Below are 26,075 nucleotides of genomic sequence, written 5' to 3' on the forward strand. Positions count from 1 at the left end.
CATCATAGGCACACTTCAACTATGACAGACAAAATGAGGGGAAAATATCCAGAAAATCACATTGTAGGATTTTTAATGAATTTATTTGCAAATTATGGTGGAAAATAAGTATTTGATCAATAACAAAAGTGTATCTCAATACTTTGTTATATACCCTTTGTTGGCAATGACAGAGGTCAAATGTTTTCTGTAAGTCTTCACAAGGTTTTCACACACTGTTGCTGGTATTTTGGCCCATTCCTCCATGCAGATCTCCTCTAGAGCAGTGATGTTTTGGGGCTGTTGCTGGGCAACACAGACTTTCAACTCCCTCCAAAGATTTTCTATGGGGTTGAGATCTGGAGACTGGCTAGGCCACTCCAGGACCTTGAAATGCTTCTTCCGAAGCCACTCCTTCGTTGCCCGGGAGGTGTGTTTGGGATCATTGTCATGCTGAAAGACCCAGCCACGTTTCATCTTCAATGGCCTTGCTGATGGAAGGAGGTATTCACTCAAAATCTCACGATACATGGCCCCATTCATTCATTCTTTCCTTTACACGGATCAGTCGTCCTGGTCCCTTTGTAGAAAAACAGCCCAAAAGCATGATGTTTCCACCCCCATGCTTCACAGTAGGTATGGTGTTCTTTGGATGCAACTCAGCATTCTTTGTCCTCCAAACACAACGAGTTGAATTTTTACCAAAAAGTTCTATTTTGGTTTCATCTGACCATATGACATTCTCCCAATCTTCTTCTGGATCATCCAAATGCTGTCTAGCAAACTTCAGACGGGCCTGTACATGTACTGGCTTAAGCAGGGGGACACGTCTGGCAGTGCAGGATTTGAGTCCCTGGCGGCGTAGTGTGTTGCTGATGGTAGGCTTTGTTACTTTGGTCCCAGCTCTCTTCAGGTCATTCACTAGGTCCCCCCGTGTGGTTCTGGGATTTTTGCTCACCGTTCTTGTGATCATTTTGACCCCACGGGGTGAGATCTTGCGTGGAGCCCCAGATCGAGGGAGATTATCAGTGGTCTTGTATGTCTTCCATTTCCTAATACCAAGCTGGTTAATTATAGCATATGCTGTCTTCCCAGCCTGGTGCAGGTCTACAATTTTGTTTCTGGTGTCCTTTGACAGCTCTTTGGTCTTGACCATAGTGGAGTTTGGAGTGTGACTGTTTGAGGTTGTGGACATGTGTCTTTTATACTGATAACAAGTTAAAATAGGTGCCATTAATACAGGTAACGAGTGGAGGACAGAGGAGCCTCTTAAAGAAGAAGTTACAGGTCTGTGAGAGCCCGAAATCTTGCTTGTTTGTAGGTGACCAAATACTTATTTTCCACCATAATTTGCAAATAAATTCATAAAAAATCCTACAATGTGATTTTCTGGATTTTTTTTCATAGTTGAAGTGTACCTATGATGAAAATTACAGGCCTCTCTCATCTTTTTAAGTGGGAGAACTTGCACAATTGGTGGCTGACTAAATACTTTTTTGCCCCACTGTATGTTCCATTTACACGCTTAACTTGGGACGGAATTCCCCCCTTTATGAACATATTTCATTCTCACTCACCAGTTCCAAAAAGGTGTTCTCCAGGGATCTGTATTCTGAAGAGCTCTTGTTGAAGAGGTCATCTGAGAACCTCATGTTAGTAACCCGTAGACTGAAGAACACCACCAGCTCCCTGCCTTTACTCGCCGTGGTCATGGAGGGAGTGGTCATGTATCTCAGTGGTGGAGAAGCTGTGGTCTCGACGGGGTGCTCCTCAGGAGCCAATGAGTATCCACTGGCCTCTGGAAGGTTAATGGGCTCTGTGCTTACCAGGTCCATTTGATCAAGTTCGTCTGCAAGGTCTTGCACACGCCCGCCCTCAGGTTCTGAGTCCTCTACGACCTCCTCTTCAGCCTCTTCATCGATAACAACCACCTCAGGCTCCTCAGTATCCTCCACCATCAGCTCTAACTCTGAAGGTGACTCTGTTACATCTACCACAGGCACAGTGTCAGATTCTGCAGGTGGTGTTGACGTAGAGTCAGGGATGGGTTCTGCTATCATTGCTATCTCCTCTTCACTCTCCTCTGGCAATGGAGCCACTTCCACTTCACTGACCTCTGCTGTGTCATCTTTGTAATAGGAGAGGATATTTCAATAAGTCACTAACCATCACAAGTGTGTTTTACCCATACTGCAAATGCCTGCCAACTGTCCAATACATAATACATTATCCTGCTTTATACTGAATGTGAAGCTTCATTCCCTATATGACTGCTGGAATGAAACCGTTCCAGGCGAGCCATTCATTTCTGCCGGGGCCTTGCAGTGAATAATATTTGTCAGATTTATTTTATAAAAATCAATCAGCATCATTTGATAAAGGATCTCTCAGCGGTATAAGCATTGGTAATGAATGAATTGTCAAAAGCCTTGTGTTTACTGCATACAAAATGATAAACACGACAAAAGATTAATCAGCAGGCAGCACAGCATTCAGCCCAAATATAGACCATTAATACATCTCCTCCCTGGGCCGGCCTGTAATTATTAGTTGTGATGCAACTGCACCCCTCCAGCAACAAAATTCATAGTTGAAAATGTTTAATTATATTTGACTGTTATCTGTTCTTTACTGGTCAAAAACAGCCTTTATAACCTACATTCCTCACCTGTTTCTTCCACAGTATCAACAGCTTCCTCAGGATAGCTGTCCTCATACCCGTGGTATTCAGGCAACAGTTCCTCCATGTCCTCCTCAGTTGACTGGTCTTCTATTGGAACAATATTGTCCTCTTCAACAGGATCAGGTTTCCAGGTTTCCTCTCCAAATAGAGTGTCCTCTAAAGAATCCACAGGTTGGATGATTTTAATTTCTTCAGCTGGTGGCTCACTAATATTTTCCTCAAGCTGTGTTTCCTCAACTACCCCTTCCTCAGGTTCTGGATCTTCAACTTCCTCTTCCTCAGGCTCCGGTTCTTCAACATCCTCTTCCTCAGGTTCCGAGACCTCAACTACCCCTTCCTCGGGTCCTGGGTCTTCAACTACCTCTTCCTCAGGCTCCGGTTCTTGAACTTCCTCTTCCTCAGGCATTGGTTCTTCAACTTCCCCTTCTTCAGGTTCCAAGACCTCAACTACCTCTTCCTCAGGTTCTGATTCCTCAATGACCTCTTCCTCATATTCTGGTTCTTCAACTACCTCATCCTCTGGTTCTGGTTCCTCAACTACCTCTTCTTCAGGCTTTGGTTCCTCAATTACCTCTTCCTCAGGCATTGGTTCTTCAACTTCCCCTTCTTCAGGTTCCAAGACCTCAACTACCTCTTCCTCAGGTTCTGTTTCCTCAATTACCTCTTCCTCATATTCTGGTTCTTCAACTACCTCATCCTCTGGTTCTGGTTCCTCAACTACCTCTTCTTCAGGCTTTGGTTCCTCAATTACCTCTTCCTCAGGCATTGGTTCTTCAACTTCCCCTTCTTCAGGTTCCAAGACCTCAACTACCTCTTTCTCAGGTTCTGTTTCCTCAATTACCTCTTCCTCATATTCTGGTTCTTCAACTACCTCATCCTCTGGTTCTGGTTCCTCAACTACCTCTTCTTCAGGCTTTGGTTCCTCAACTACCTCTTCCTCATATTCTGGTTCTTCAACTACCTCATCCTCTGGTTCTGGTTCCTCAACTACCTCTTCTTCAGGCTTTGGTTCCTCAACTACTTCTTCCTCAGGCTCTGGTTCCTCAACTACATCTTCCTCAGGTTCTAGTACCTCAACTACCTCTTCCGCGGGTTCTAGTTCCTCAACTACCACTTCCTTAGGTTCTAATTCCTCAACTACCGCTTTCTCAGGTTCTAGTTCCTCAACTACCTCTTCCTCATATTCTGGTTCTTCAACTACCTCATCCTCTGGTTCTGGTTCCTCAACTACCTCTTCTTCAGGCTTTGGTTCCTCAACTACTTCTTCCTCAGGCTCTGGTTCCTCAACTACATCTTCCTCAGGTTCTAGTACCTCAACTACCTCTTCCGCGGGTTCTAGTTCCTCAACTACCACTTCCTTAGGTTCTAATTCCTCAACTACCGCTTTCTCAACTACCTCTTCCTCATATTCTGGTTCTTCAACTACCTCATCCTCTGGTTCTGGTTCCTCAACTACCTCTTCTTCAGGCTTTGGTTCCTCAATTACCTCTTCCTCAGGCTCTGGTTCCTCAACTACCTCTTCCTCATATTCTGGTTCTTCAACTACCTCATCCTCTGGTTCTGGTTCCTCAACTACCTCTTCTTCAGGCTTTGGTTCCTCAACTACCTCTTCCTCCGGCTCTGGTTCCCCAACTACATCTTCCTCAGGTTCTAGTTCCTCAACTACCTCTTCCGCGGGGTCTAGTTCCTCAACTACCACTTCCTTAGGTTCTAATTCCTCAACTACCGCTTTCTCAGGTTCTAGTTCCTCAACTACCGCTTTCTCATATTCTGGTTCTTCAACTACCTCATCCTCTGGTTCTGGTTCCTCAACTACCTCTTCTTCAGGCTTTGGTTCCTCAACTACCTCTTCCTCCGGCTCTGGTTCCCCAACTACATCTTCCTCAGGTTCTAGTTCCTCAACTACCTCTTCCGCTGGGTCTAGTTCCTCAACTACCACTTCCTTAGGTTCTAATTCCTCAACTACCGCTTTCTCAGGTTCTAGTTCCTCAACTACCGCTTTCTCATATTCTGGTTCTTCAACTACCTCATCCTCTGGTTCTGGTTCCTCAACTACCTCTTCTTCAGGCTTTGGTTCCTCAATTACCTCTTCCTCAGGCTCTGGTTCCTCACCTACCTCTTCCTCATATTCTGGTTCTTCAACTACCTCATCCTCTGGTTCTGGTTCCTCAACTACCTCTTCTTCAGGCTTTGGTTCCTCAACTACCTCTTCCTCAGGCTCTGGTTCCCCAACTACATCTTCCTCAGGTTCTAGTTCCTCAACTACCTCTTCCGCAGGTTCTAGTTCCTCAACTACCACTTCCTTGGGTTCTAATTCCTCAACTACCGCTTTCTCAGGTTCTAGTTCCTCAACTACTGCTTTCTCAGGTTCTAGTTCCCCAACTACCTCTTCCGCAGGTTCTAGTTCCTCAACTACCACTTCCTTGGGTTCTAATTCCTCAACTACCACTTTCTCAGGTTCTAGTTCCTCAACTACCGCTTTCTCAGGTTCTAGTTCCCCAACTACCGCTTCCTCAGGTTCTAGTTCCTCAACAACCTCTTCTTCAGGCTCTAGTTCCTCAACTACCACTTCCTCAGGCTCTGGATCCTCAACTATGTCTTCCTCAGGCTCTGATTCCTCAATTACCTCTTCCTCATATGCTGGTGTTTCAACAACCTCAACCTCTGGTTCATCAACTACCTTTTCCTCATGTTCCAAGACCTCAATTACCTCTTCCTCAGTTTCTGGTTCTTCAACTACCTCTTCCTCAGGCTCTGGTTCCTCAACAACCTCTTCCTCAGGTTCTAGTTCCTCAACTACCTCTTCCGCAGGTTCTAGTTTCTCATCTACCGGTTCCTCAACAACCTCTTCCTCAGATTTTAGTTCGTCAACTACCTCTTCCTCAGGCTCTGGTTCCTCAACTATGTCTTCCTCAGGCTCTGATTCCTCAATTACCTCCTCCTCATGTTCTGGTTTTACAACTACCTCATCCTCTGGGACTGGTTCCTCAACTACCTCTACCTCAGGCTCTGGTTCCTTAACTACCTCTTCATCAGGTTCCAGTTCCTCAACTACCTCTTCCTCGGGTTCTAGTTCCTCAACAACCGCTTCCTTGGGTTCTAGTTCCTCAACAACCACTTCCTCAGGTTCTAGTTCCTCAACAACCGCTTCCTCAGGTTCTAGTTCCCCAAATACCTCTTCTTCTGTTTTCTCAACTACCTTTTCCTCATGTTCTGAAACCTCAATTACATTTTCTTCAGGTTCTGGTTCTTCAACTACCTCTTCCTCAGGTTCTAATTCCTGAACTACCTCTTCCTCAACTACCGTTTCCTCAAGCTTTGGTTCCTCAACTACCATTTCCTCAGGCTTTGATTCCTCAACTACCACTTCCTCAGGTTTTAGTTCCTCAAGTACTTCTTTCTCAGGTTCCAAGACCTCAACTACCTCTTCCTCAGTTTGTAATTCCACAAGTACCTCTTTCTCAGGTTCTAACAACTCAACTACCCCTTCCCCAGGTTCAAGTTCATCAACTACTTCTTCCTCAGGTTCCAAGACCTCACCTACCTCTTCATCAGGTTCTGAGACCTCATCTACCTTTTCACCAGGTTCTAGTTCCTCAGCTACCTCTTCCTCAGGTTCCAGGTTCTCAACTACTTCTTCCTCAGTTTCCAAGACCTCAACTACAAAGACCTCATGTACCTCTTTCTCAGGTTCCGAGACCTCAACTACCTCTTCCTCGGGTTCTAGTTCCTCAACTACCTCTTTCTCTGGTTCTAGTTCCTCAACTACCTCTTCCTCAGGTTCCAAGAGCTCAACTACCTCTTCCTCTGGTTCCTCAACTACCTCTTCCTCAGGTTCTGGTGCCTTAACTACCTCTTCCCCGGGTTCCGAGACCTCAACTGCCTCTTCCTCAGGTTCTGGTTCAACTACTTCTTCCTCAGGTTCCAAGACCTCAACTACCTCTTCCTCAGGTTCCGAGACCTCATTTACCTTTTCACCAGGTTCTGGTTCCTCAGCTACTTCTTCCTCAGGTTCCGAGTTCTCAACTACTTCTTCCTCAGGTTCCAAGACCTTAACTACCAAGACCTCATCTACGTCTGACTCAGGTTCTGGATCTTCAACTAAGTCTTCATTGGGCTCTGGTTCCTCAAATACCTCTTCCTCAGGTTCTGGTTCCACAACCACCTCTTTTTCAGGTTTCGAGATCTCAACTACCTCTTCCTCAGGTTCTGGTTCAACTACTTCTTCCTCGGGTTCCGAGTTCTCAACTACTTCTTCCTCAGGTTCCAAGATCTTAACTACCAAGACCTCATCTACATCTGCCTCAGGTTCTGGATCTTCAACTACGTCTTCATTGGGCTCTGGTTCCTCAAATACCTCTTCCTCAGGTTCTGGTTCCACAACTACTGCTTTTTCAGGTTCCGAGATCCCAACTACCTCTTCCTCAGGTTCTGGTTCCTCAACCTCTTCCCCTTCAATCGGAATATGGATAATATCATCTTCAACTTCAAAGTCCTCTATTGCTTCAGTGGCAGGCTGATCTGTGATGGCTGAGAGAGTCGTCACAGGTAATTCAGGGTTAGATACCTCTTCCTCAGTGGCAATGACTGTGGTAAGCTTAATCTGAGTGGTCGGAGTAGGCTCAGCCTCCTTCTCAACAACAGCCTCCTCCTCTGATATCAAGTTAGGAAGGAGTTTAGCTGGATCATTAGTTTCTATACTTTTTATTTCATGGGCGGAGGTAATATCCAAATCCTCATGGGGTAAAACAGGGTACCCATTAGTAGGGACTAAATTACCAAAAGGTGGCTCAGGGTATTCCTCAGCAGGAGAGGTTGGGAAATAGTCTCTTACAAGCTCACCAGTTCCCTCATCAATGGCTTGAATGGTTTCAATCATGTGTGTGATAAATGGCACCTCTTCCTCTGGTTCAGTTGTTGCTTCAGATTCACTCTCCACTAATTCATCACTAGTGTCCTTGTAGATGTAGGGCACATCTCCCCTCTCTGGTGGTGCTGCTTCTTCTTGTTTTTCTGGAATATCTGTAGAGTCCAGGAAGGTGATGAGCACATATTCCTTTTCCACAGGGCCAAGTGGAACATCCAGACGAGGTTTCTCCATGGCAATCTCTGGCTCATCTGTGGATATGTCCAGATCGTTGTGGAAAGCTGGCTCAATGGACTGTTGATGAAACAGACAAAAAAAAAGACATGTTAATGCAAAGTATGGTATTTTACCATTGGTAGTCTAGATTAATAAGCCAGTACTTACATCTTCAATCGTTTCCTCAACAGCTTCCTCAACTGGTGTTGTAGTTGGTGGAATCCCTTTTGCTGTGGAAAGACGTACAACAATGATGCAAAACATGTATTTCACAAATATAACATAACTTATTCACAGTGATTTGGCTACCTGGTTCAAAGTTTAATGACTGTAGATCCACTGGCAGAGAGGCCTCTTCACTCAAAGCCTTGGCCACCATTTCCCACAGGCTGGGCACAGCTGACACTGGAGTCCCTGTGTCATCCTCTGAAATTGTCTGAAAGACCAGAGAATAGTGCACTGTCACTCCTCCAGGTCTGAAAAAGAAGAATATATTGTATGAGAGAAAATAAGAGTAGTTAGTGATTACTGTATTATACAGATCTATATACACTTTAAGCAATGAACTAAATCAACTAAAAACAAAGCAATCCCCTGGTAGGTTTAAGAATTGGAGAGTCAAGATACAAAATCAATTGAAAAGTAGTGTACTTGAAATGCAGAGCATGGAAATCAACCACTTTTTTCTTGCAGATTTGAATGACACTATCAAAAATGTATCAATATTCAGCTCTGTCAATGCGGAAGCTGGAGGGTAAACATATTAGTTCAATGGGATTAATAGCAATGATACATCAATGTTGATACATCAATTTCTTTCCTTTTTGTTTTTGTGAACAGTGAAGATGCCAAGGTCGAAAGAGTTGTGTATCCTTAATCAGATTAGTGAAGCGGGCTCGAGCCACTAACTGGCATGGATATTATTGCATGTGACAGCACTGGCCACCACAGGGCCCGCAAATTAGAGAGGGAGCAACTCCGCAATTATTCTATTCACACAGGGCTTTGTATTGTACTACTTACATGCCTTCCATCCTAAAATGAAGAAGCCTATGAAAACCTTGTTAACCCAAAAGGGATTCTTTGTGATTTTGGCAACAAGGCCCTCTATCTACTTCCCCAGGGTCAGATGAACTTGTGGATATCATTTTTATGTCTGAGGTCTGAGGTTAACACAGGCTTCTGAGATCTTATATGTTTTGTTCTATGAGATAACATCAGTCAGTTAACATGACCTTTATGAATTATGAAGCCTTAGTCTATTACTTTTAAAAAGTTCACAAATTCTTCAAAATTCACAAAAAGTGATGTTAGCTGATGAAGATTATAGCATAAGAACAAAACATATATATGATCTAAGCTTATGTTTACCACAGACCTTATTTTCGGGTCTTTATAAAAAATATATATATTTTGACATAGGCTTTGTTGGTGAGTTGGTGCCTACAAAAAGACGCCATTACTCTCTATTAATCTCTATTGCCGAGTTGCTGTTTGTTTAGGGGAAAATCCATTTGAATTCAATCACTTTTTTAAAGCAGCCCTTTTGATTCGAACAAAACCTTCCGTACATATTTGTGATTCGTAGAAGTGCTCAGAAAGTGACTTTTTGGACTTGAATGCCAAAACATTCAGGCGCTAAAGATGCTGAAAGTTGACCTATTTTGCATACCCCACATTCATGTCTTCATTAATGGAAAATATAAATGGTTGAGGTTGACATCATTAGAAAGCTTACAAACAGGGTTGTTAAACCATTGTATTATTTATTGATTTAAAATAATAATAATTTTGGATTAAAAAAATAAACAATTCTTAAACATTCATTATCAAAATAATATATATGGGTGATTGGAAATTATACAGACAGTTACATTGATAGAAGCCACAATCTATCTGCAATGTTAAAGCTGATATTATTTATTTAATATGCACATATGTTGTACCTTATACCCTATTTGACATAATCTGAGGTTTTGTGTTAGGCCCGCCATCGGTTGAGACACAACATGCTCTTGAATCCAGGGTGGGTGTCATGTTTTGGCTAATAAAATGGGAATAAAATACAAATGTCAACTTTCAAACGGTACCACAAAGATGGTTGGAGATCCACACATATCAGAGAAGGTTGACTTGAATGGGAATATCTGTTGTTTTAAATTATACTCTCAATTCTCCATAGGAAACCTATTGAAATCATAGAAATATGTATCATAGAATAGACCATTTAAGTTGACATTCGATGGTGGGTGGACCGGGGGCCATCTTTGTGGTTGTAATTAGAACCACAAACAAGTCATTAGAAGCATGTTGTGTCTCAACCATTTGCGGGCACAACACAAAAACCTCAGATGATGTAAAGTAAGGTCTAAGCTACAACATATGCGAATATGAAAAAAAATCGGGAGTTTATAAATTTTTAGATAATGTTTTTATAAAAAGAAACTCAACCATAGGTTGAAGATGTGACGAAGACATGGACGTCTCGTGGTATGGTGGGGTATGAAAAAGGGGTCACCTTTGAGCACCTTTATCTCCTGAATGGTCCCTTTCTGACCAGTTCTACCATGGACAAACATGTATAGAAAGTTTTGTTTAAATCAAAAGGGATACTGTCAAAAAGTGATTGAATTGAAATGGATTTACTCTTAGGTTATCTGATCCCTCTCTCCCTGGGTCCTGCGATAGATCCGGATACACACTGAGCGAAGCAGCAGACTGGCAGGGACAAGCACAGACACAGAGGGAAACTGCAGCTACCACTCAAGATGGCTCTCATCACAGTAATTAAATTACCCTTCACTCCCATGGGCCTCGCTAAGATTTGGAGAGAGGGAAGAAAAGAGGACATTAGTATGTGATATATTGACTTGTCAGCCGTTAGTATGTGATATAATGACTTCTCAGCCATTAGTATGAGATATAATGATTTATCATCTATCATTGCTGGTCGGGTGTCATCACAAACATGTGCTTTTCACTCGTGACATCTATTATTTTATATTTGAATGTAAAGATATAATGACCTTTAAAGATATAATGACCTTCAAAGGAAAGATGTATTTTTGGCATGCATGTCGTTCACACTAATGACTAAAGTATTCTTATTACAGTCAGCATAGCCAAGAGCACAACCTGTAGCATGACAGAATGCCTGGATGGCCCTATTTTCTGTTCCTGGCATTTGACTGCATTTCAGCTGGGTGGGAATGGACTTGTTAGGTATTCAAATGAATCCAGAGTCCATTCCAAATCAACACGTAGTTAAGGTCCGATTAAATAAATTGAGTCTGAGAGGAATTTCTCAGCGCAGTGAGAGGCTGTGCTTCACTTCTACTGGTGGAGCTACCAGCTTTCACCTGGCTTTCATCTGTCTCACCTAATCTATTGCTTTTTTCATTAGCTCTCCAAAATGTTGGAATTAAGCTCGAAGGCACCAGATGTGATTATTCATGTCTGCCACAGACTTACCTGATTCCCAAAACACTGATCTCTTTAAATCCTGGGAGCTTGTCAAAAACATGGAGCATCTGTTGAAAAAGAAGATGGACTAAATTAAACTAGTTTATTACAGAATCAAATATGATGCCATTTTCTGTTGGCACAAATGTTACTGGTTACCAGCTCTCATAATGTAATCTGAGGATATCTAAAGTACTGTAAGTCAGGAATGTATGAACGGGACACTTACACTCATATATCTCTACCTTTAGTTACACACATTTAGCAGACACTTGCCACTGGGCACACACTGGTTGAATCAATGTTGTTTCCACGTCATTTCAATGACATTTCTTTGAACGAACGTGGAATAGACGTTGAATTGACGTCTGTGCCCAGCTTTGCGAGTCCAATGAATTTCCGCAATTGTAACGTCCAATGGGAGAAAATGTGCAAGTGCATATTTCAGGAGAAGGGTGGAGATCGGGACTGAACCATGGTGTATTTAGGTTGAGAATCCATTAGTTGCAACTCAGTAATCTGCTTTCTTTGCTTCTGACTCATGATCCTGTGGCATTCTATAATTATCTTTAACCATGAACCCCTTCAGAGGGCCACAACCCATGAGGACAGGAGCACTTGTAGCAACATGTCACAGATCACACTCTACTGCATCAGGTATCTGTTAGTATCTGTTAGTTGATCGTGTGACACTTGATAAGATAATGACTTTATTTCCAATGGTCAATTTTGTTTGCGGCACTGTGCATACATTAAAAACATGTAAAAAACAACACCAAGACACTAAATAAACTGTACCTCAATGGGATAGCCCATTGGTCTTAGGGGACATTTACATTACTGATGGACATAAAGAGGGTATACAGACTACAGAGCCTGGCCTCCCATAAGTCTTTCCATCTACTGTGCAGTATCTCGACTAGCCTGAGTGTCAGTCCGTTTGCCCCATCATGCCAACTCCTTGTCACTCATTTCCATTCTATTTGGCTTGACAATGACAGCAATGGTTATTATCTCACCTGGTCTTGCAGGTGTTGAGAGAGGTCAACATATTGGGGGGAGTCAGGGTCATCCAGTAGTTCCCTGTAGCCTGGGTCCACCAGGTCAATGCTGAACTCCACTATCTCCTCCACATGGTTCTCCGGAACAATGTTGGGCAGCTCAGAGTCCTACAAACAGTGGAAGAAAACAGGGCCCTATTCATTAGGTACCAAAAGAGCCCTATTGATTAGGTACCAAAAGAGCCCTATTGATTAGGTACAAAAAGAGCCCTATTGATTAGGTACAAAAAGAGCCCTATTGATTAGGTTCCAAAAGTCCTATTCATTAAGCATCAAAAGGAAAGAAAACAGACTGAAATAGGGAGAGACAACCTGAACTTAAGAAATACCCATTTTAGTTTTCCCTTGCAAAACATTATGCTATGGTGTAGGCTCGGCCCTAACATATATATGTGCTCTCTGTAACCTCTGGGTCTTCATGGCAAATGGCCCAGGAACACAAGGAACATTCTCAAGGGCCAGTCAATCTTTTCCCCATCAAGAGGCCAAAATGCCTTTCTCTCTCTCTGTCACACAGTATGCAACGGATAAACTATTGAAATGTGTGTTAGTGATGCTTGTTTGGTCTCGATCTGAAACTTGTACCCTGAAGAGAACACTGATGCTATCTATATGGATGTATGATCTCTGTAGTAAGTCTAGATGGTCAGAGTGAACTCTGACGACACTGTATGCAAGGATCTCTTTTGTCCTCTCAGGAATGATGTCTTCTCTCTAGTATACCCAGCCCACCCCCTCAGGTCATCAAACATAGATGTGACCGCCTTCCTAGAGGATGTTGGCTGGTTCGATCTGATTGGATATCTTAGTTTTATTCATTTTGGTTTGGTCTGTGGTTGTCAAAAAAACAGATTTTCAACACAGATAATTCAGATCTGGTATAAATGGAATGGAAGTACTTGCTCCTGTTATCCACTCTACAGAAAGGTTGTTTGGAGATGTTTCTCTTGTAGGCTGCTCGGCCTTCTGCCTGAGTAGACCTGTTTTGTTCATGCTTTGCTTTGTAACTCTGACATCTTTATGCCTAGAATAATGCCTTGTAAAACGCTTGTTCATGTTTTGTAACTTAAGCTTTATGCCTTGTATGGGATTTAATTCTGTTTTACAATGTTCATTAAATATCTGCCTAGACTAATGCCTTGTAATGCTTGTTAATGTTTTGTAACTTAAGCTTTATGCCTTGTGTGGGATTTCATTCTGTTTTACAATGTCATGAAATATCTGCCTTAGGCAATTCTCAGACATTTCTCGATGGCTTATTACTGTAACCCAACTATAGTCTCTTGCAAAAAAAGCGAAATCATCTTTATGTAGTCAGATATTTCGTTTTAGTAGACTTTGATCATATCAAATGCATAGTCTTATGATGGGTCATATGTAAGGTATACTGTATATAAAATGCATATGATACATATTACTTCACTACAATGGTTTGCCCTAATGAATAGGAACAGCAGTTAGAAAATGTATTTGATGATAACATTTAGCCATATGGTCTAAAAGCTATCAGCTCACCCTCTCTGTCTGAGACATACAAGGCAACAGCTGGGCTGGGCAACCACAAGCAAACATTCTGTCAGCTTTCCTTTCAATCTGCAAGCTGTTAGCAATCTTAACATCTAGCCTAAGCTACAGTGCCTTCAGAAATTATTGATACCCCTTAACTTGTTTGTTTGCACATTTATAAAAATAAAATAAAAAACTGAAATATTACATTTACATAAGTATTCAGACCTTTTACTCAGTACATTGTTGAAGCACTTTTGGCAGTGATTACAGCATCAAGTCTTCTTAGGTATGATGCTACAAGCTTGGCACACCTGTATTTTGGGAGTTTCTCGCATGCTTCTCTGCAGATTCTCTCAATCGCTGTCAGGGTTGGATAGGGAGCGTTGCTGCACAGCTATTTTCAGGTCTCTCCAGAGATATTCAATCGGGTTCAAGTCCGGGCTCTGGCTGGGCCATTCAAGGACATTCAAAGACTTGTCCCAAAGCCACTCTTGCATTGTCCTGTCTGTGTGCTTAGGGTCTTTGTCCTGTTGGAAGATGAACCTTCGCCCCAGTTTGAGGTCCTGAGCGCTCTGTAGCAGGTTTTCATCAAGGATCTCTCTGTACTTTGCTCCGTTCATCTTTGCCTCGATTCTGACAATTCTTCCAGTCCCTGAAAAACATCCCCACAGCATGATGCTGCCACCGTAGGGATGGTGCCAGGTTTCCTCCAGATGTGATGCTTGGCATTCAGGTCAAAGAGTTCAATATTGGTTTCATCAGACCAGATAATCTTGTTACTCATGATCTGAGAGTCGTTAGATGCCTTTTGGCAAACTCCAAGCGGGCTGTCATCTGCCTTTTTACTGAGGAGTGGCTTCCATCTGGCCACTCTACCATAAAGGCCTGATTGGTGGAGCACTGCAGAGATGGTTGTCTTTCTGGAAGGTTCTCCCATCTCCACAGAAGACCTCGAGAGCTCTGTCAGAATGACCAACGAGTTCTTGGTCACCTCCCTGACCAAGGCCCTTCTTCCACGATTATTCAGTTTGGCCAGCTCTAGGAAGAGTCTTAGTGGTTCCAAATGTCTTCCATTTAAGAATGATGGAGGCCACTGTGTTCTTGGGGACCTTCAATGCTGCAGACATGTTTTGATACCCTTCCCCAGATCTGTGCCTCGACACAATCCTGTCTCAGAGCTCTACAGATTATTCCTTTGTCCTCATGGCTTGGTTTTTGCTCTGACGTGCAAAGTCAACTGTGAGACCTTAAATAGACAGGTGTGTGCCTTTCCAAATCATGTCCAATCAAATGAATTTATCACAGGTGGACTCCAATCAAGATGTAGAAACATCTCAAGGATGATCAATGGAAACAGGATGCACCTGAGCTCAATTGCGAGTCTCATAGTGAAGGGTCTAAATAGTTATGTAAATAAGGTATATCTGTTTTTGACATTTTATACATTTGCAAAAAAAATAAAAATAAGGCTTAATAAAATGTGGAACAATTCAAGGTGTCTGAATACTTTCCGCTGGCAAGATTTGAAAACGGCTGTCTAGCAATGATCAACAACCAACTTGACAGAGCTTGAAGAATAATGTGCAAATATTGTACAATCCAGATGTGCAATACTCTTAGACTTACCCAGATGACTCACACCCCTGAGTCAATACATGTTAGAATCATCTTTGGCAGCAATAACAGCTGTGAGTCTTTCTAGGGTACATACAACATGTGGAAAAAGTCAAGGGGTGTGAATACTTTCTGAAGGTACTGTCAATGGCGTTTACCTCCCCAGCAGCGGTTTCTTCTTCTACTTCAACTGTATCATCAGGAGCATCAGGGACACTGGAATCACTGGTCACGGGAGTGGGTGGTTCTGGTGCAGCAGTCTGGGTCTCTTCTGGACCTAAACGGATCATTGATGTCATGAAGAAGGGCTCATACCCGAAACGTTTGTGCAGGAATACAAATCTGTTCATTTAAGCTGTTTTGGTTTTTCCCTAAACAGATCATTACAATCGAATTATACTATATGCAAGACAAACATACTGTATATTCAAGGCAGATTTATAAAATCATTGATTAACTATTGATATGTGCATTTTGATAAAGTGTCTTGCCATACCTGCTATCTCAGTGACCTCTGGTGCTGCTGTGGTTGCGGCTGCTTCTGCTCTGCAGGTGAAAGAGTATATCATACGAATAATGAATGATGAATGTTTGTCCATAATAGCCCAGCTGTGAGTGGTTAAGCTAATGGTTTGTGAAAAACAGCATTTGACAACAAGCACTTATCCCCCAATTACTTTACAAGATAATTACCATGGCAATGCACAAGCTCTCCACCTGTTTTAAGAATACAATGGTCTTCAACCAGCAGCACCATACAAGAGTGCATGTACATGTACAGTATACCAAAGCAGATGTACTGTACAGCATATAGTAACCACCTGGGTAAATACTTGGTCATTTATGGTAATTATGTCACGTGATATGGACTTTAACCTCTAGGGTACATATCTGAATTACCTGTATAGATTGCTTTAAAAAATAAACCCTGATACATTTGAAACTATGTTGCCAAGTGTTTCTAAAAGGTGATGAAATTACCTTTCAAATTATAAATATTATAACCAACTTTGAAAGCACCACCTACAACTATTGTTTAAAAATAGGCCATATTGTGCCATTGACATTAGAATGTTCTGAGCTTAGCTGCGGGGCTGCTATGGTTTTGAGTTGTAACTTTGGGGATAGAACCACCAAATTGCACACACACACACACAGTAAATGTAGAACAGGGTTATAAAATCACAGGATTCCCCACAGAAGCCTTTTTCCAATATGACCGCCAAACACCTCAATGGGGTCTTATTGGATCAATTTTGCATTAACATACTTGTATGAAATGTAATTGTAGTATGCCCGATAATATCTTAAAGTATTCATAGTGATGTAGAATACACAACCACATGAGCCAGGTGTGTGACCGTCTGCCAGCTATAAAGATGTTAAATTATTCACACAATTGTGGTCATATTTATCAAGCCTTAATTGCAATATTTCATCTTCAAACATGTAAAAATGTATATGTAGAAGTAAATATTAATTGATGTGGGCTGATTAAAATGATATACACTGTTATCCTATTAAGTGTTTTCATTATGGAGACTATAGACCTGCCCCTTACATTCCATTACTATGTAGTAACATCCAATGTTGGGCCTGTTGAGGCCAGGGTTGGGGAGTAACGGACGACATTAAATCTGTCACATGTAACTGATTACAAAAAAACGGGAACTGTTGTACTTCTAGGATTACTTTTAAATTAAGAAAGGATGTTTTCAACAAAATTATTTGACACCTTTCTGTTTTCTCAATGCCATTCAAATTAGCATTGAAAAATGTCGAGCTTTGGAAGGCACTATGGTGTTTAACGCTGGTTTGATCATGTGAAATTGATCCGATAAGACCCCATTGAGTTGTTTTGCGGCCATATTGGGAAAAGGCTTTTGTGGTTTTAATGGCCCTGTACTTTATCTATAAATGTGTTTAAAACTATGTTCCAGCTGTGTGTGTGTTTGGTTCTATCACCAAAGTTACAATTCAAAAACAGAACTGCCCCACCACCTTCTATGGCCAAGCTTCCTACATTCTAATGTCAATGGCACAGTATGGGCTATTTTTAAACAATAGTTGTAGGTGGTGCTTTCAAAGTTGGTTATATTACAACAAAGTAAAAATGTATCAATGTATCCTTTTTAAAGCAATTTATACAGGTCATTCAGATATGTACTCTAGATCAGGGGTTCCCAACCTTTTTCCTCCAGCCCCCACCCTACCCCCACCGAATTCACCCCTGACTTCCCAAAAATAAAATGTTTTATTATGATAATGTATATAAACCCTCCATTTAATGATGGGGTATATGTGAGCAATAACTTGTTGACATTGTTTGTCATAGGGTCAAATCCATATGGGAAATGTGAACGTGATGGATGAGTGATAAACACATAGAAAGCTGTCATTGCTGCAATGCTATCACACATTTTCCAACTCTAGGGACATAAACCTCCAGGAGAATCCCTATTAGACATCGTCACCCCAAGTGAGCCTGACTGACCCCCCCTGGCCCATGGACCACATGGAGTGCTGGAATTATATGGCAGGTCAAATTCAAAGCCGGACTCAAGAGGGCTGGAGTGTGTGTGAGAAAGAAGCACCGTTGACATCTATCAGCAGACAGCAGGCGGCATACTGCCTTGTCTCTAAGCCTTACCCAGTCGACTGCCTCTCGTCTCGCAGATTCATCCTCTACGAAAGTAGAAAAATCACATCATCGCATCAGTCATACACATCATCTGGACTTTAAACCAATAACATAATACATCAAAACTGTGTAGCATATAAAGTATCACTGAAACTTGGGAGTGCTGTCTGCAAATATGCATGCATTTTATAAACTCTTATAGATGTAAATTAACCAAATTGACTAGACTAGAGATTAATATGATGCTGTTTTTTGTATTAATGGGAGCAATATAACAAGAATATGTTTCCCCTTCACTCAAGAGACTGATATGTAATTAATACTGAGAGGAAAGACGAGTTCCTACAATTACTTTCCCCGTGGCTATTGTGCAACAAACAATGCTGTTGTTTCCTGAGGAAATGTACTAAAATAAATGGATTTCACGTGATATCATAAATTCACCCATTGGCCATTGAAAATGGTTTTACCCTCAGTAAAGACGTGCATATGCTCATTCAAATAATGAAAGTATTTATTGGTCTCACTGCTACAAAACATAAAAGGAAGGCATGTGTTGTTGGTTCCTCACCCTGTACACCATACTCATGTGCTCCTCTGAGTTGCTGAAGTTAGTGGCCAGGTCAGCGAGACACAGAGACTCGTGTTGACATGTGTGAACCCATGTTGTGTACTCTGTAGTGACAGGGATCCTGTCAAAGAAGATCCGGAAGGCCTCCCACACAGCCTCCTGACAAACTGACCAAAGACAGAACAGTCTTCCGGTGAGAATGAAAGATCCTCAGCACCTCTACCAATAGATAGAGATCCACATAAAGTCCAAGTGTACATCCCAAATGGCACCCTATTCCCTATATTGTGCACCACTTTGGACCACAGCCCTATTGGCCCTGGTCAAGAAAAGTAGAACACTATAAAGGGAATAGGGTGCCATTTGGGGGGTGATAGAGATGTCTCAAAGGAAAAATAACTCTAAACAAAGCAGATTGTTTTCAGATACATGAGGGTTCAACAGTAGTGAGATAAAAGCTGGGAGAACAGCGGCTTTATCTTGTCAAGAGAACACACCGATGGTTCTCATGATGAACGACTAAATTCTGAATTTTTTCCCCTGACCTGTCCTTAGCCAAGTTCCCCACTCCATCCTCCATCCTCCCCTCAGGATGGCCCAGCGCTATCGGATTGGTTACCCTTTCAAATGTGAAATGAATTCAAGACTATTGCTGCAATCATTCAGTTTGTTCTTATCCTTCAATCCACCTATTTTGAGACTCTCAGCACGAAAAGAGTTGTAGAATTGACACAAAGTCTTATGTCTGGTGAAAAGATAAAAGTCTGCTCTTTTAACATCTTTACAAAACCTCTGGAGGAAAAAATTGAATTCCTATTCCCAAAGGTGTGCTTTTATGTTTTTAAAAGGCAGCGAATAAGTCCCAAATGACAACCTATTGCCTATATAGTGCACTGCTTTTGAATTGCATGCTGCCTCAGGGTGAAGCTGTGAGTTTTCTCCCTGGATTACTTTGTTGTTATTCTGCTGCCCAGTCTTCAGTTCTCCTCACTGTCTACTGTAGACTGTAGACTTATCAACATGTTCTCTCTGGTGCACACCTGGATATCAAGTTGTAGGTATTGCTGGGCACTGCTATGGTCCACAATCTATACTAATTGAGACGTTTATCACTGGTGCATACCACAACCTTCACGATTTAGTTTGAGTAGAGGCTTTACACACCACGCAGCAGGCAGAGCCTCAACTCATGCCCTCTGGGGCAGAAGAGCTGGATACTAAACATATCACCCGGCAATAGCCAACATGATAGCATTGGATGACATAACTGTAATGATTGTCTGTAATGAACGGGAGGCCCATACCTCTGAGCCTGTAGTAGGCTTGATGGCTGGCAATGACCTCATTGATGGTCTCCTGAGGACAGACTCTCACTCCAGAGTGAAAGACTGCGGACCGCTTCCTCCGATGCTTTTCCAGGTCAAATACCGTTCTGACATTAGAGTTTTGTTTGGTCGTTTTCAGAAGTTCAACCAAGTGCATAGAATTGATGGCTTCTGTTTCTGTCCCGATTACTCCTCTCTGCAAAGAGCCCCGATTATTCCTCTCTGCAAAGACAAGATAAAAGGAAAAATACATTAAAAACATGATATTTCCAAGATGTGTCAAATTGTATAATGTACTGTACGATGTTTGAAAAGCCTGTGTTGAAAAGCACATTTTTCTCTCATGGCTATCCTGAAATAGTTCTGTTATATTAATGCATACAATATTCAACCATGTCTCTGGCTTCTATTTGTGATACAATTACATAATTGACTGATCTCTCAGCTGTGAGAGAGAAGAATTCTACTGTAGTGGCGGGAGGGAAATTCTCAACTTATCAGCAGAAAGTATCCCAGCTAGCACAAAGCGTTCTGAGAACCGTATGTTTCTTAGAGTTTGGTCAGAGCGTGGGAATGGTACAGGATAGTTGCTTGGCTTTGGAACATTCTCAGCACATTTAAGAAAAATGTTCAGCACATTTAAGAAAAATGTTCAGCATGATGTTTCCTACCGGTTTGCTCATGGTTTTATTTAAAGTCATGTTCTCAAATTGTTCCAAAAATGTTAAGAAACAACGTTCTTCTGCGGCTTTAAGGAATTTCAGTACTTCACCATAACATTTTCATACAGATTTCCTCATGGTTCTATTCAAAGAAGCTTTCTCAAATTGTTCCTGAGGACATTAAGAAAACATTCCAGAAAAACCACAGGAAAACTTTGTTAAAGTTCATAGAATGTTCTAAGAATATTATTTAAAAACATATCCGTTCCGTTCTAGAGAACAGAAGATTATAGGTTTGAATCTCACTCATACCGGATCACAATAACAAAAAATGTGATTGCATTAATGCATAAGGAAATTCATTTCCATATGTGCTTGGAGTTCAAATTTCCCAAATAAGCTAGCAGTGTTATTAAAACTCTTAATGAAGCATTCCGTGAAAGTTTTAAGGAAGTTATCAAAAAAACTCAAAATAACCTATAATTTCCGTTCTCGGAGTGTTGATAAAACCTCCCAGGAAAACCTTCAAGGAACCAGACTAAAAGCTTCTCAGAAAGTCTCTGCCACCTAAAAATAGGCTTCCCAGAACAGGCAAAATGTTCACTATTGTTCTCAGAACGTTTAAAAAACGTTCAGTTTTACCAGTCAGGAAACCTATGGCTTCATTCCCACAACCAATGTGAAACCAAAAACATACATTTCCACAACTTCAAAGGAACTAAATGTGCTAGCTGAGTAATGTTTACATCCCCTAACCATGAAAGAACGTAGCCTTTTCAGATTTGCACTCATCACCAAGGAAACAGAGACCACCGCAGTCTTATGTTGCCAGTAGATTTCCATGTCGTACACAGACAGGAAAGATCCATGAAATTGAGGATCAACATGATTCTGAAAATGATTATTACTTCATGGTCATGGGTGGATATTCGAAATTGAGTCACTTCCTTTCATTGCAAATATTTACAGTTTGAGTAATTCTTTAAGACCTTGAAACAGCCTTTCGTCCTGCGCCTGTGTGTATTTAATACTACAAGAAAACATCTGTCTTCTTTTATATAACAAAAAATACTGAGCACTTTGTGTGGATATCAAGTTGTGGGTACTGCTATGGATACCGCCATGGTCCACACTCTATTAGCCTACTTATTTAGACATTTCTGCTGGTATAGTGCAGGACCGTGATCACGGCACAATCAAACTACAATAAACAGACATTCATTTGTCTAATGTTAAATTTGACCCTTTGTCTCTATAGCCTTAAAACAGTTATATCTTCCAAGCCATTATTACGTCACCAAGTTAGTGCCAGCTGGTTATGCAACCACAATGAGCTCTAAATTGTTCAAACAATGCCAAAAGTTCAAAGAGGTTGTGACGCTCACCTCTTAGGAAAACTCACCAGTATCAGGATGGGAAGCACTGTATGTATAGTAGATACTCTATGAGATATTGTAGAACTGCAGGCCTACAACCTGTTGTTATGCCACCATTATGCAACCTGCTCATCCTGCCCGTCATATTCCTATCACGCCGGCCATATTCACCATCACATTCTGGCTTCCTTGCTGCCATATTCACTCCTTACAAGGTGCAGTATCTCATACATGCGTTTCAAACGCAAGGCTGGGAGTAGTATCTTACAAAACCTTTTGTGCAAACATATTGCAGTTGAATCAGTATAATCAGCGTAATCAGTAGGCCTCTGTGTCAGAGCTTTAATGGTAGCAGTGATATACCAGTGGTAAAGATAGAAAGCTCATTTTGGATCATTCTAATGCTTGGTTACACCCAATTACCCTTAAAGTAATCTTGCAGATTGCCGTTGTAAAGTTCCACACACAATGTCCAAAATGTCAAATCGTCTTAGCTATGAAACTGAAATGATTTAACCCACTGTATAAGGGGTGTAACATTTGATATATAAAGCAGCGAGATCCCATACAAACAGATTAAGTGTAGTGCCCTTCAGGTACTTAAGGTTTATGGCTCTGTGAACTAAAATGGAGCTGGAAGCTTACCTTTAATTGCAGTGGCGTGGAGAGTGAAGAGGACCAGGAACAGCGTAATAATGAGTCCACATTTCCAAGGCATAACGGAACCGTTTTGTTTGCCAAGTTAGAATAAGAAAAAAATCCAGGTGCGGAGTTTATCTCATGTGGTGCTAATACAGTCCTTGGGATCATTTAGTATCAGGGTGTCTATCGATTCCACATGTAGGAGGCTGGTCATTTAGGCTAAGGCTTTGAATTGCTTCCCGGCAGATAGTGAGAATTTGAGGGTGGCATCTGATAGACATGGCATGGAACTAGGCAAGCTCTCTGGGTCCAACTAGGGATAGTGGACTCGCTCGAAGTGCGACAAGAGGGACAGGGTTAAAAAAGCAGACACTGTTTCGGGAATAATCTGTTTATCTACTGCTCAGACATAATCCGTCTTTACCCCATGGGCCCTACAGCCCCAGCGTCATCCTGTTAGGGACTTTCTTGGTGGAAGCATCTGTCAACCAGACCTGCCTGCCACCCCCTGGCACTCCTGCCCACCTCATCCTCCACTCCCATCCTCATCTGATACCCCCCCCCCCTTTACCTCCTCACCCCATCAACTACTCACTATGTCACCCAGATCCCTACTGTCCTCTTTAAGCTTACTTGGAACCCAACTGCAGCAGCTTTCAGTAAATCCTTGACAAGACAATGCACTCTGTTCCCCCGTGTGTTGTACTGTACAGTACGTCAGACAGTGTTGTGTCTCCTCTAGGGTTTAAAGTGGGTGCTTTAACTGTGGATTTCCCCCTGCACTCCTGTCAGCTAGCAGGGGGGTTGCCAACCGCCGCTGTTATTTTCGTTCTTGCCGCTCTAAGCCCCCTCTTAGGATGAGTGTCTATGAACTGTGACCTGTTTGATTAGGATGAGTGGGGGAAAGTTGCAAGTACTTACTTATGTCACTGACCATTCAAAATGCCACCCAGTGGAGGCACAGCTTACGCTCGTTGGTCAGAATATTTTTTACATGTAATGTCTGACTGACAATGTATGAACAAACACAACAAGCCCACAATTGTGGTTCTGTGTGGTTCAATATTGTGAGTTGTAGCATTTAAGTTCCATTCCATTAACCACGTAATCCCAAGGCAACTGGATGGTTGACATTTTATTATTAAGTAGCCTCCTTCTGAAGCTATCACCGTTAATATTCAGATGCTGTATTCATTGCCCTATTCACAGAGGCAACACACAAAGTGTAAATTGACTCCTTAACAAAAGGAAGTGATGAGCTAAAAATAATTGATATTTGTTTGGTACAAACTGTAGTATAAATACACATGTAGGTAGACTCCATTCTCCATTCTCCAGAGCTTTGTCACAACGGACCACTCAGTCAATGCCCCCTCAGAGGTTATGGAGTATGCAGTGTCACTTAAAAAGAACATTCTAATAGAAAATGGTAGCTGGTAACTATTGAACTGAATTGTTAGATACTACTACACTGTTGGAGCTAGGAATACAAGCATTTCACTACATTTGCAATAACATCTGCTAAATCTGTGTATGTGACCAATAACAGTTGACTTGATTGTACATAAAGGTGTTTAAGCCATACACTTATAACCATAATCTCCATGATTGAAGCCAATTTCCCAAATCAAGCGACATTATTTTGTCTTCAAAAGGACAGCTTTCTTATAGTGCATTTCAGCTAAATATGAAGATAGATTTTCCACGGGAATCTATAGTATATGGCTATTGTCCTTTGTCCTGTTAGTGCCCTATACAGTTTGACCCTGCCTCCGTGATAACATTGACAATGAGGGCTAAAATGTCAAGTCTTAACACCTGCATGGAAACACTAGCTACTACAATGCTGTGTATGTTTTTACTTTGCTCAATTGAACACTTCATGCCATAAAATGATTATAACTTTTGTTCCATTGTCATGGATGATCAGGCAGTGCTGTCTAACCTATGTTTGGTTGTCCCCCTCTGACCCTTTTTAATAGCATTATGAGTCATCATCTCATCACTGTTTACACTCCCTGGGGCTAACCATGTTGCCTGAGGGCTTTGCCAACATGAAAACGCTGTTATAGAGGCTGTTTTATATCATATGCTTGGTTGAGCCTTTCCTTATCATATAGAATCATCTTGAGTCATGTTCTGAAGGGAATAAGCATTATAGCCTTTCTTAAAGTGATATTCATTAAGGGATTTGTTGGGGGGTAAAGGTACATGTTATTGGTACAGAATAAATCCTTATCATCAGTCTAAACGAAAGAGCTCCTCCGGGGGTTTACTTTTGAACAACGCCCTATATAACATCACGTTTACCATCGCAAATCCAACATCCTCTTTCCCTTTTAGAACAGGGTAGCGAATCATTTGGCTATGGTCTGTGGTGTTCCATTGGTTCAAGTTTAACTTGAACAAACTAAGTTTGCTAACTAATCCTGTCAAGGCACTTCAGTTCTGCCTCTGGATTACTCTGTCTGACAAAGATCTGACTCACCCTCAGTCTCTAAAAATGTAATCTTGTTCCAAAATGTATCCTTTGATCTCTCAGTGTGTAAATGTTCTCGTTAGCGTCCCAGAAAGAGGTATTTTTGTAGGCCTCAGAGAAAAATAAAGTGTATGATTTTTGTCAAATGTACTATTCCATTAAGCATTTACCATCAGGCGACGTCTTTTGGACATCTTTTTTTGGTCCTGTCCAGACCGGCTGTCTTCTCTGTCTTCTTTTTGGTCCGGACCAAATCTGAACCAATCATAGATGTCTATGTTTGTTTCAGATTTGACCCGGCCTTAATTTCAATGTCCACAGACGTCTGGTCTATATTTGGCCCAAATATAGATGTCTATAATTGGTTCAGATCTGGTCTAGTCCAGACCAGCCTTAATGTGGCCCAAACACATTATGTCTATGATTGGTTCAGATTTGATCAGGTCTGGACTAGACGAAATCTGAACCAATCATAGACGGCTATGTTTCATACGTTTGGACAGTACAGTAGAGCACCACAGATTACAGTAAAGTACAGTAGAGCACAGTCGAGTACAGTATAATGTAATGTATTGTACTCTACTGTGGTCTACTCTATTAAACTCTAGTGTTCTGCATTGAACTAAACTGTACTGCACTCAGTGCAATTGGAAGGTATTCAGACCCCTTGACTTTTTCCACATTTTATGACGTTACTGCCTTATTCTAAAATTGATTAAATAAATGTTTTCCTAATTAATCTACACACAATACCCCATAATGAAAAAGGGAAAAACAGAAAAATCTTATTTACATAAGTATTCAGATCCTTTGCTATGAGGCACAACATTTTGTTCGGGTGCATCCTGTTTCCATTGATCATCCTTGAGATGTTTCTACAACTTGATTGGAGTCCACCTGTGGTAAATTCAATTGATTGGACATGATTTGGAAAGTCACACACATGTCTATATAAGGTCCCACAGACAGTGCACATGTCAGAGCAAAA

The 26,075-nt window shown here is 41.6% G+C and overlaps 1 protein-coding gene across 4 annotated transcripts in view; it reads right to left on the reverse strand.

The window, feature by feature from the left end:
• LOC116356177 (interphotoreceptor matrix proteoglycan 2-like) overlaps window positions 1-22,925 on the reverse strand; it is a 36,065-nt gene extending 13,140 nt beyond the window's left edge. The window contains exons 1-14 of one of the 4 annotated variants that reach the window (XM_031800261.1): window positions 22,612-22,925; window positions 19,908-20,150; window positions 18,604-18,770; window positions 18,042-18,076; window positions 15,888-15,937; window positions 15,550-15,668; window positions 12,227-12,376; window positions 11,217-11,275; window positions 10,542-10,562; window positions 8,055-8,221; window positions 7,914-7,975; window positions 4,059-7,823; window positions 2,648-3,323; window positions 1,557-2,107 (exon numbers count right to left, since the gene is read on the reverse strand). In XM_031800261.1, the coding sequence (XP_031656121.1) occupies window positions 1,557-2,107; window positions 2,648-3,323; window positions 4,059-7,823; window positions 7,914-7,975; window positions 8,055-8,221; window positions 10,542-10,562; window positions 11,217-11,275; window positions 12,227-12,376; window positions 15,550-15,668; window positions 15,888-15,937; window positions 18,042-18,076; window positions 18,604-18,770; window positions 19,908-20,150; window positions 22,612-22,684 (6,138 nt within the window). In that variant the 5' untranslated portion in view covers window positions 22,685-22,925. Of the gene's footprint in view, window positions 1-1,556; window positions 2,108-2,647; window positions 7,824-7,913; window positions 7,976-8,054; window positions 8,222-10,541; window positions 10,563-11,216; window positions 11,276-12,226; window positions 12,377-15,549; window positions 15,669-15,887; window positions 15,938-18,041; window positions 18,077-18,603; window positions 18,771-19,907; window positions 20,151-22,611 lie in introns of all 4 variants that reach the window. The other 3 variants (XM_031800260.1, XM_031800259.1, XM_031800258.1) reach the window with 3 other exon arrangements.
• Window positions 22,926-26,075: the final 3,150 nt, after the last annotated feature.

The sequence above is a fragment of the Oncorhynchus kisutch genome, linkage group LG21 (genome assembly GCF_002021735.2).
Source record: "Oncorhynchus kisutch isolate 150728-3 linkage group LG21, Okis_V2, whole genome shotgun sequence".
NCBI lineage: Eukaryota > Metazoa > Chordata > Actinopteri > Salmoniformes > Salmonidae > Oncorhynchus > Oncorhynchus kisutch.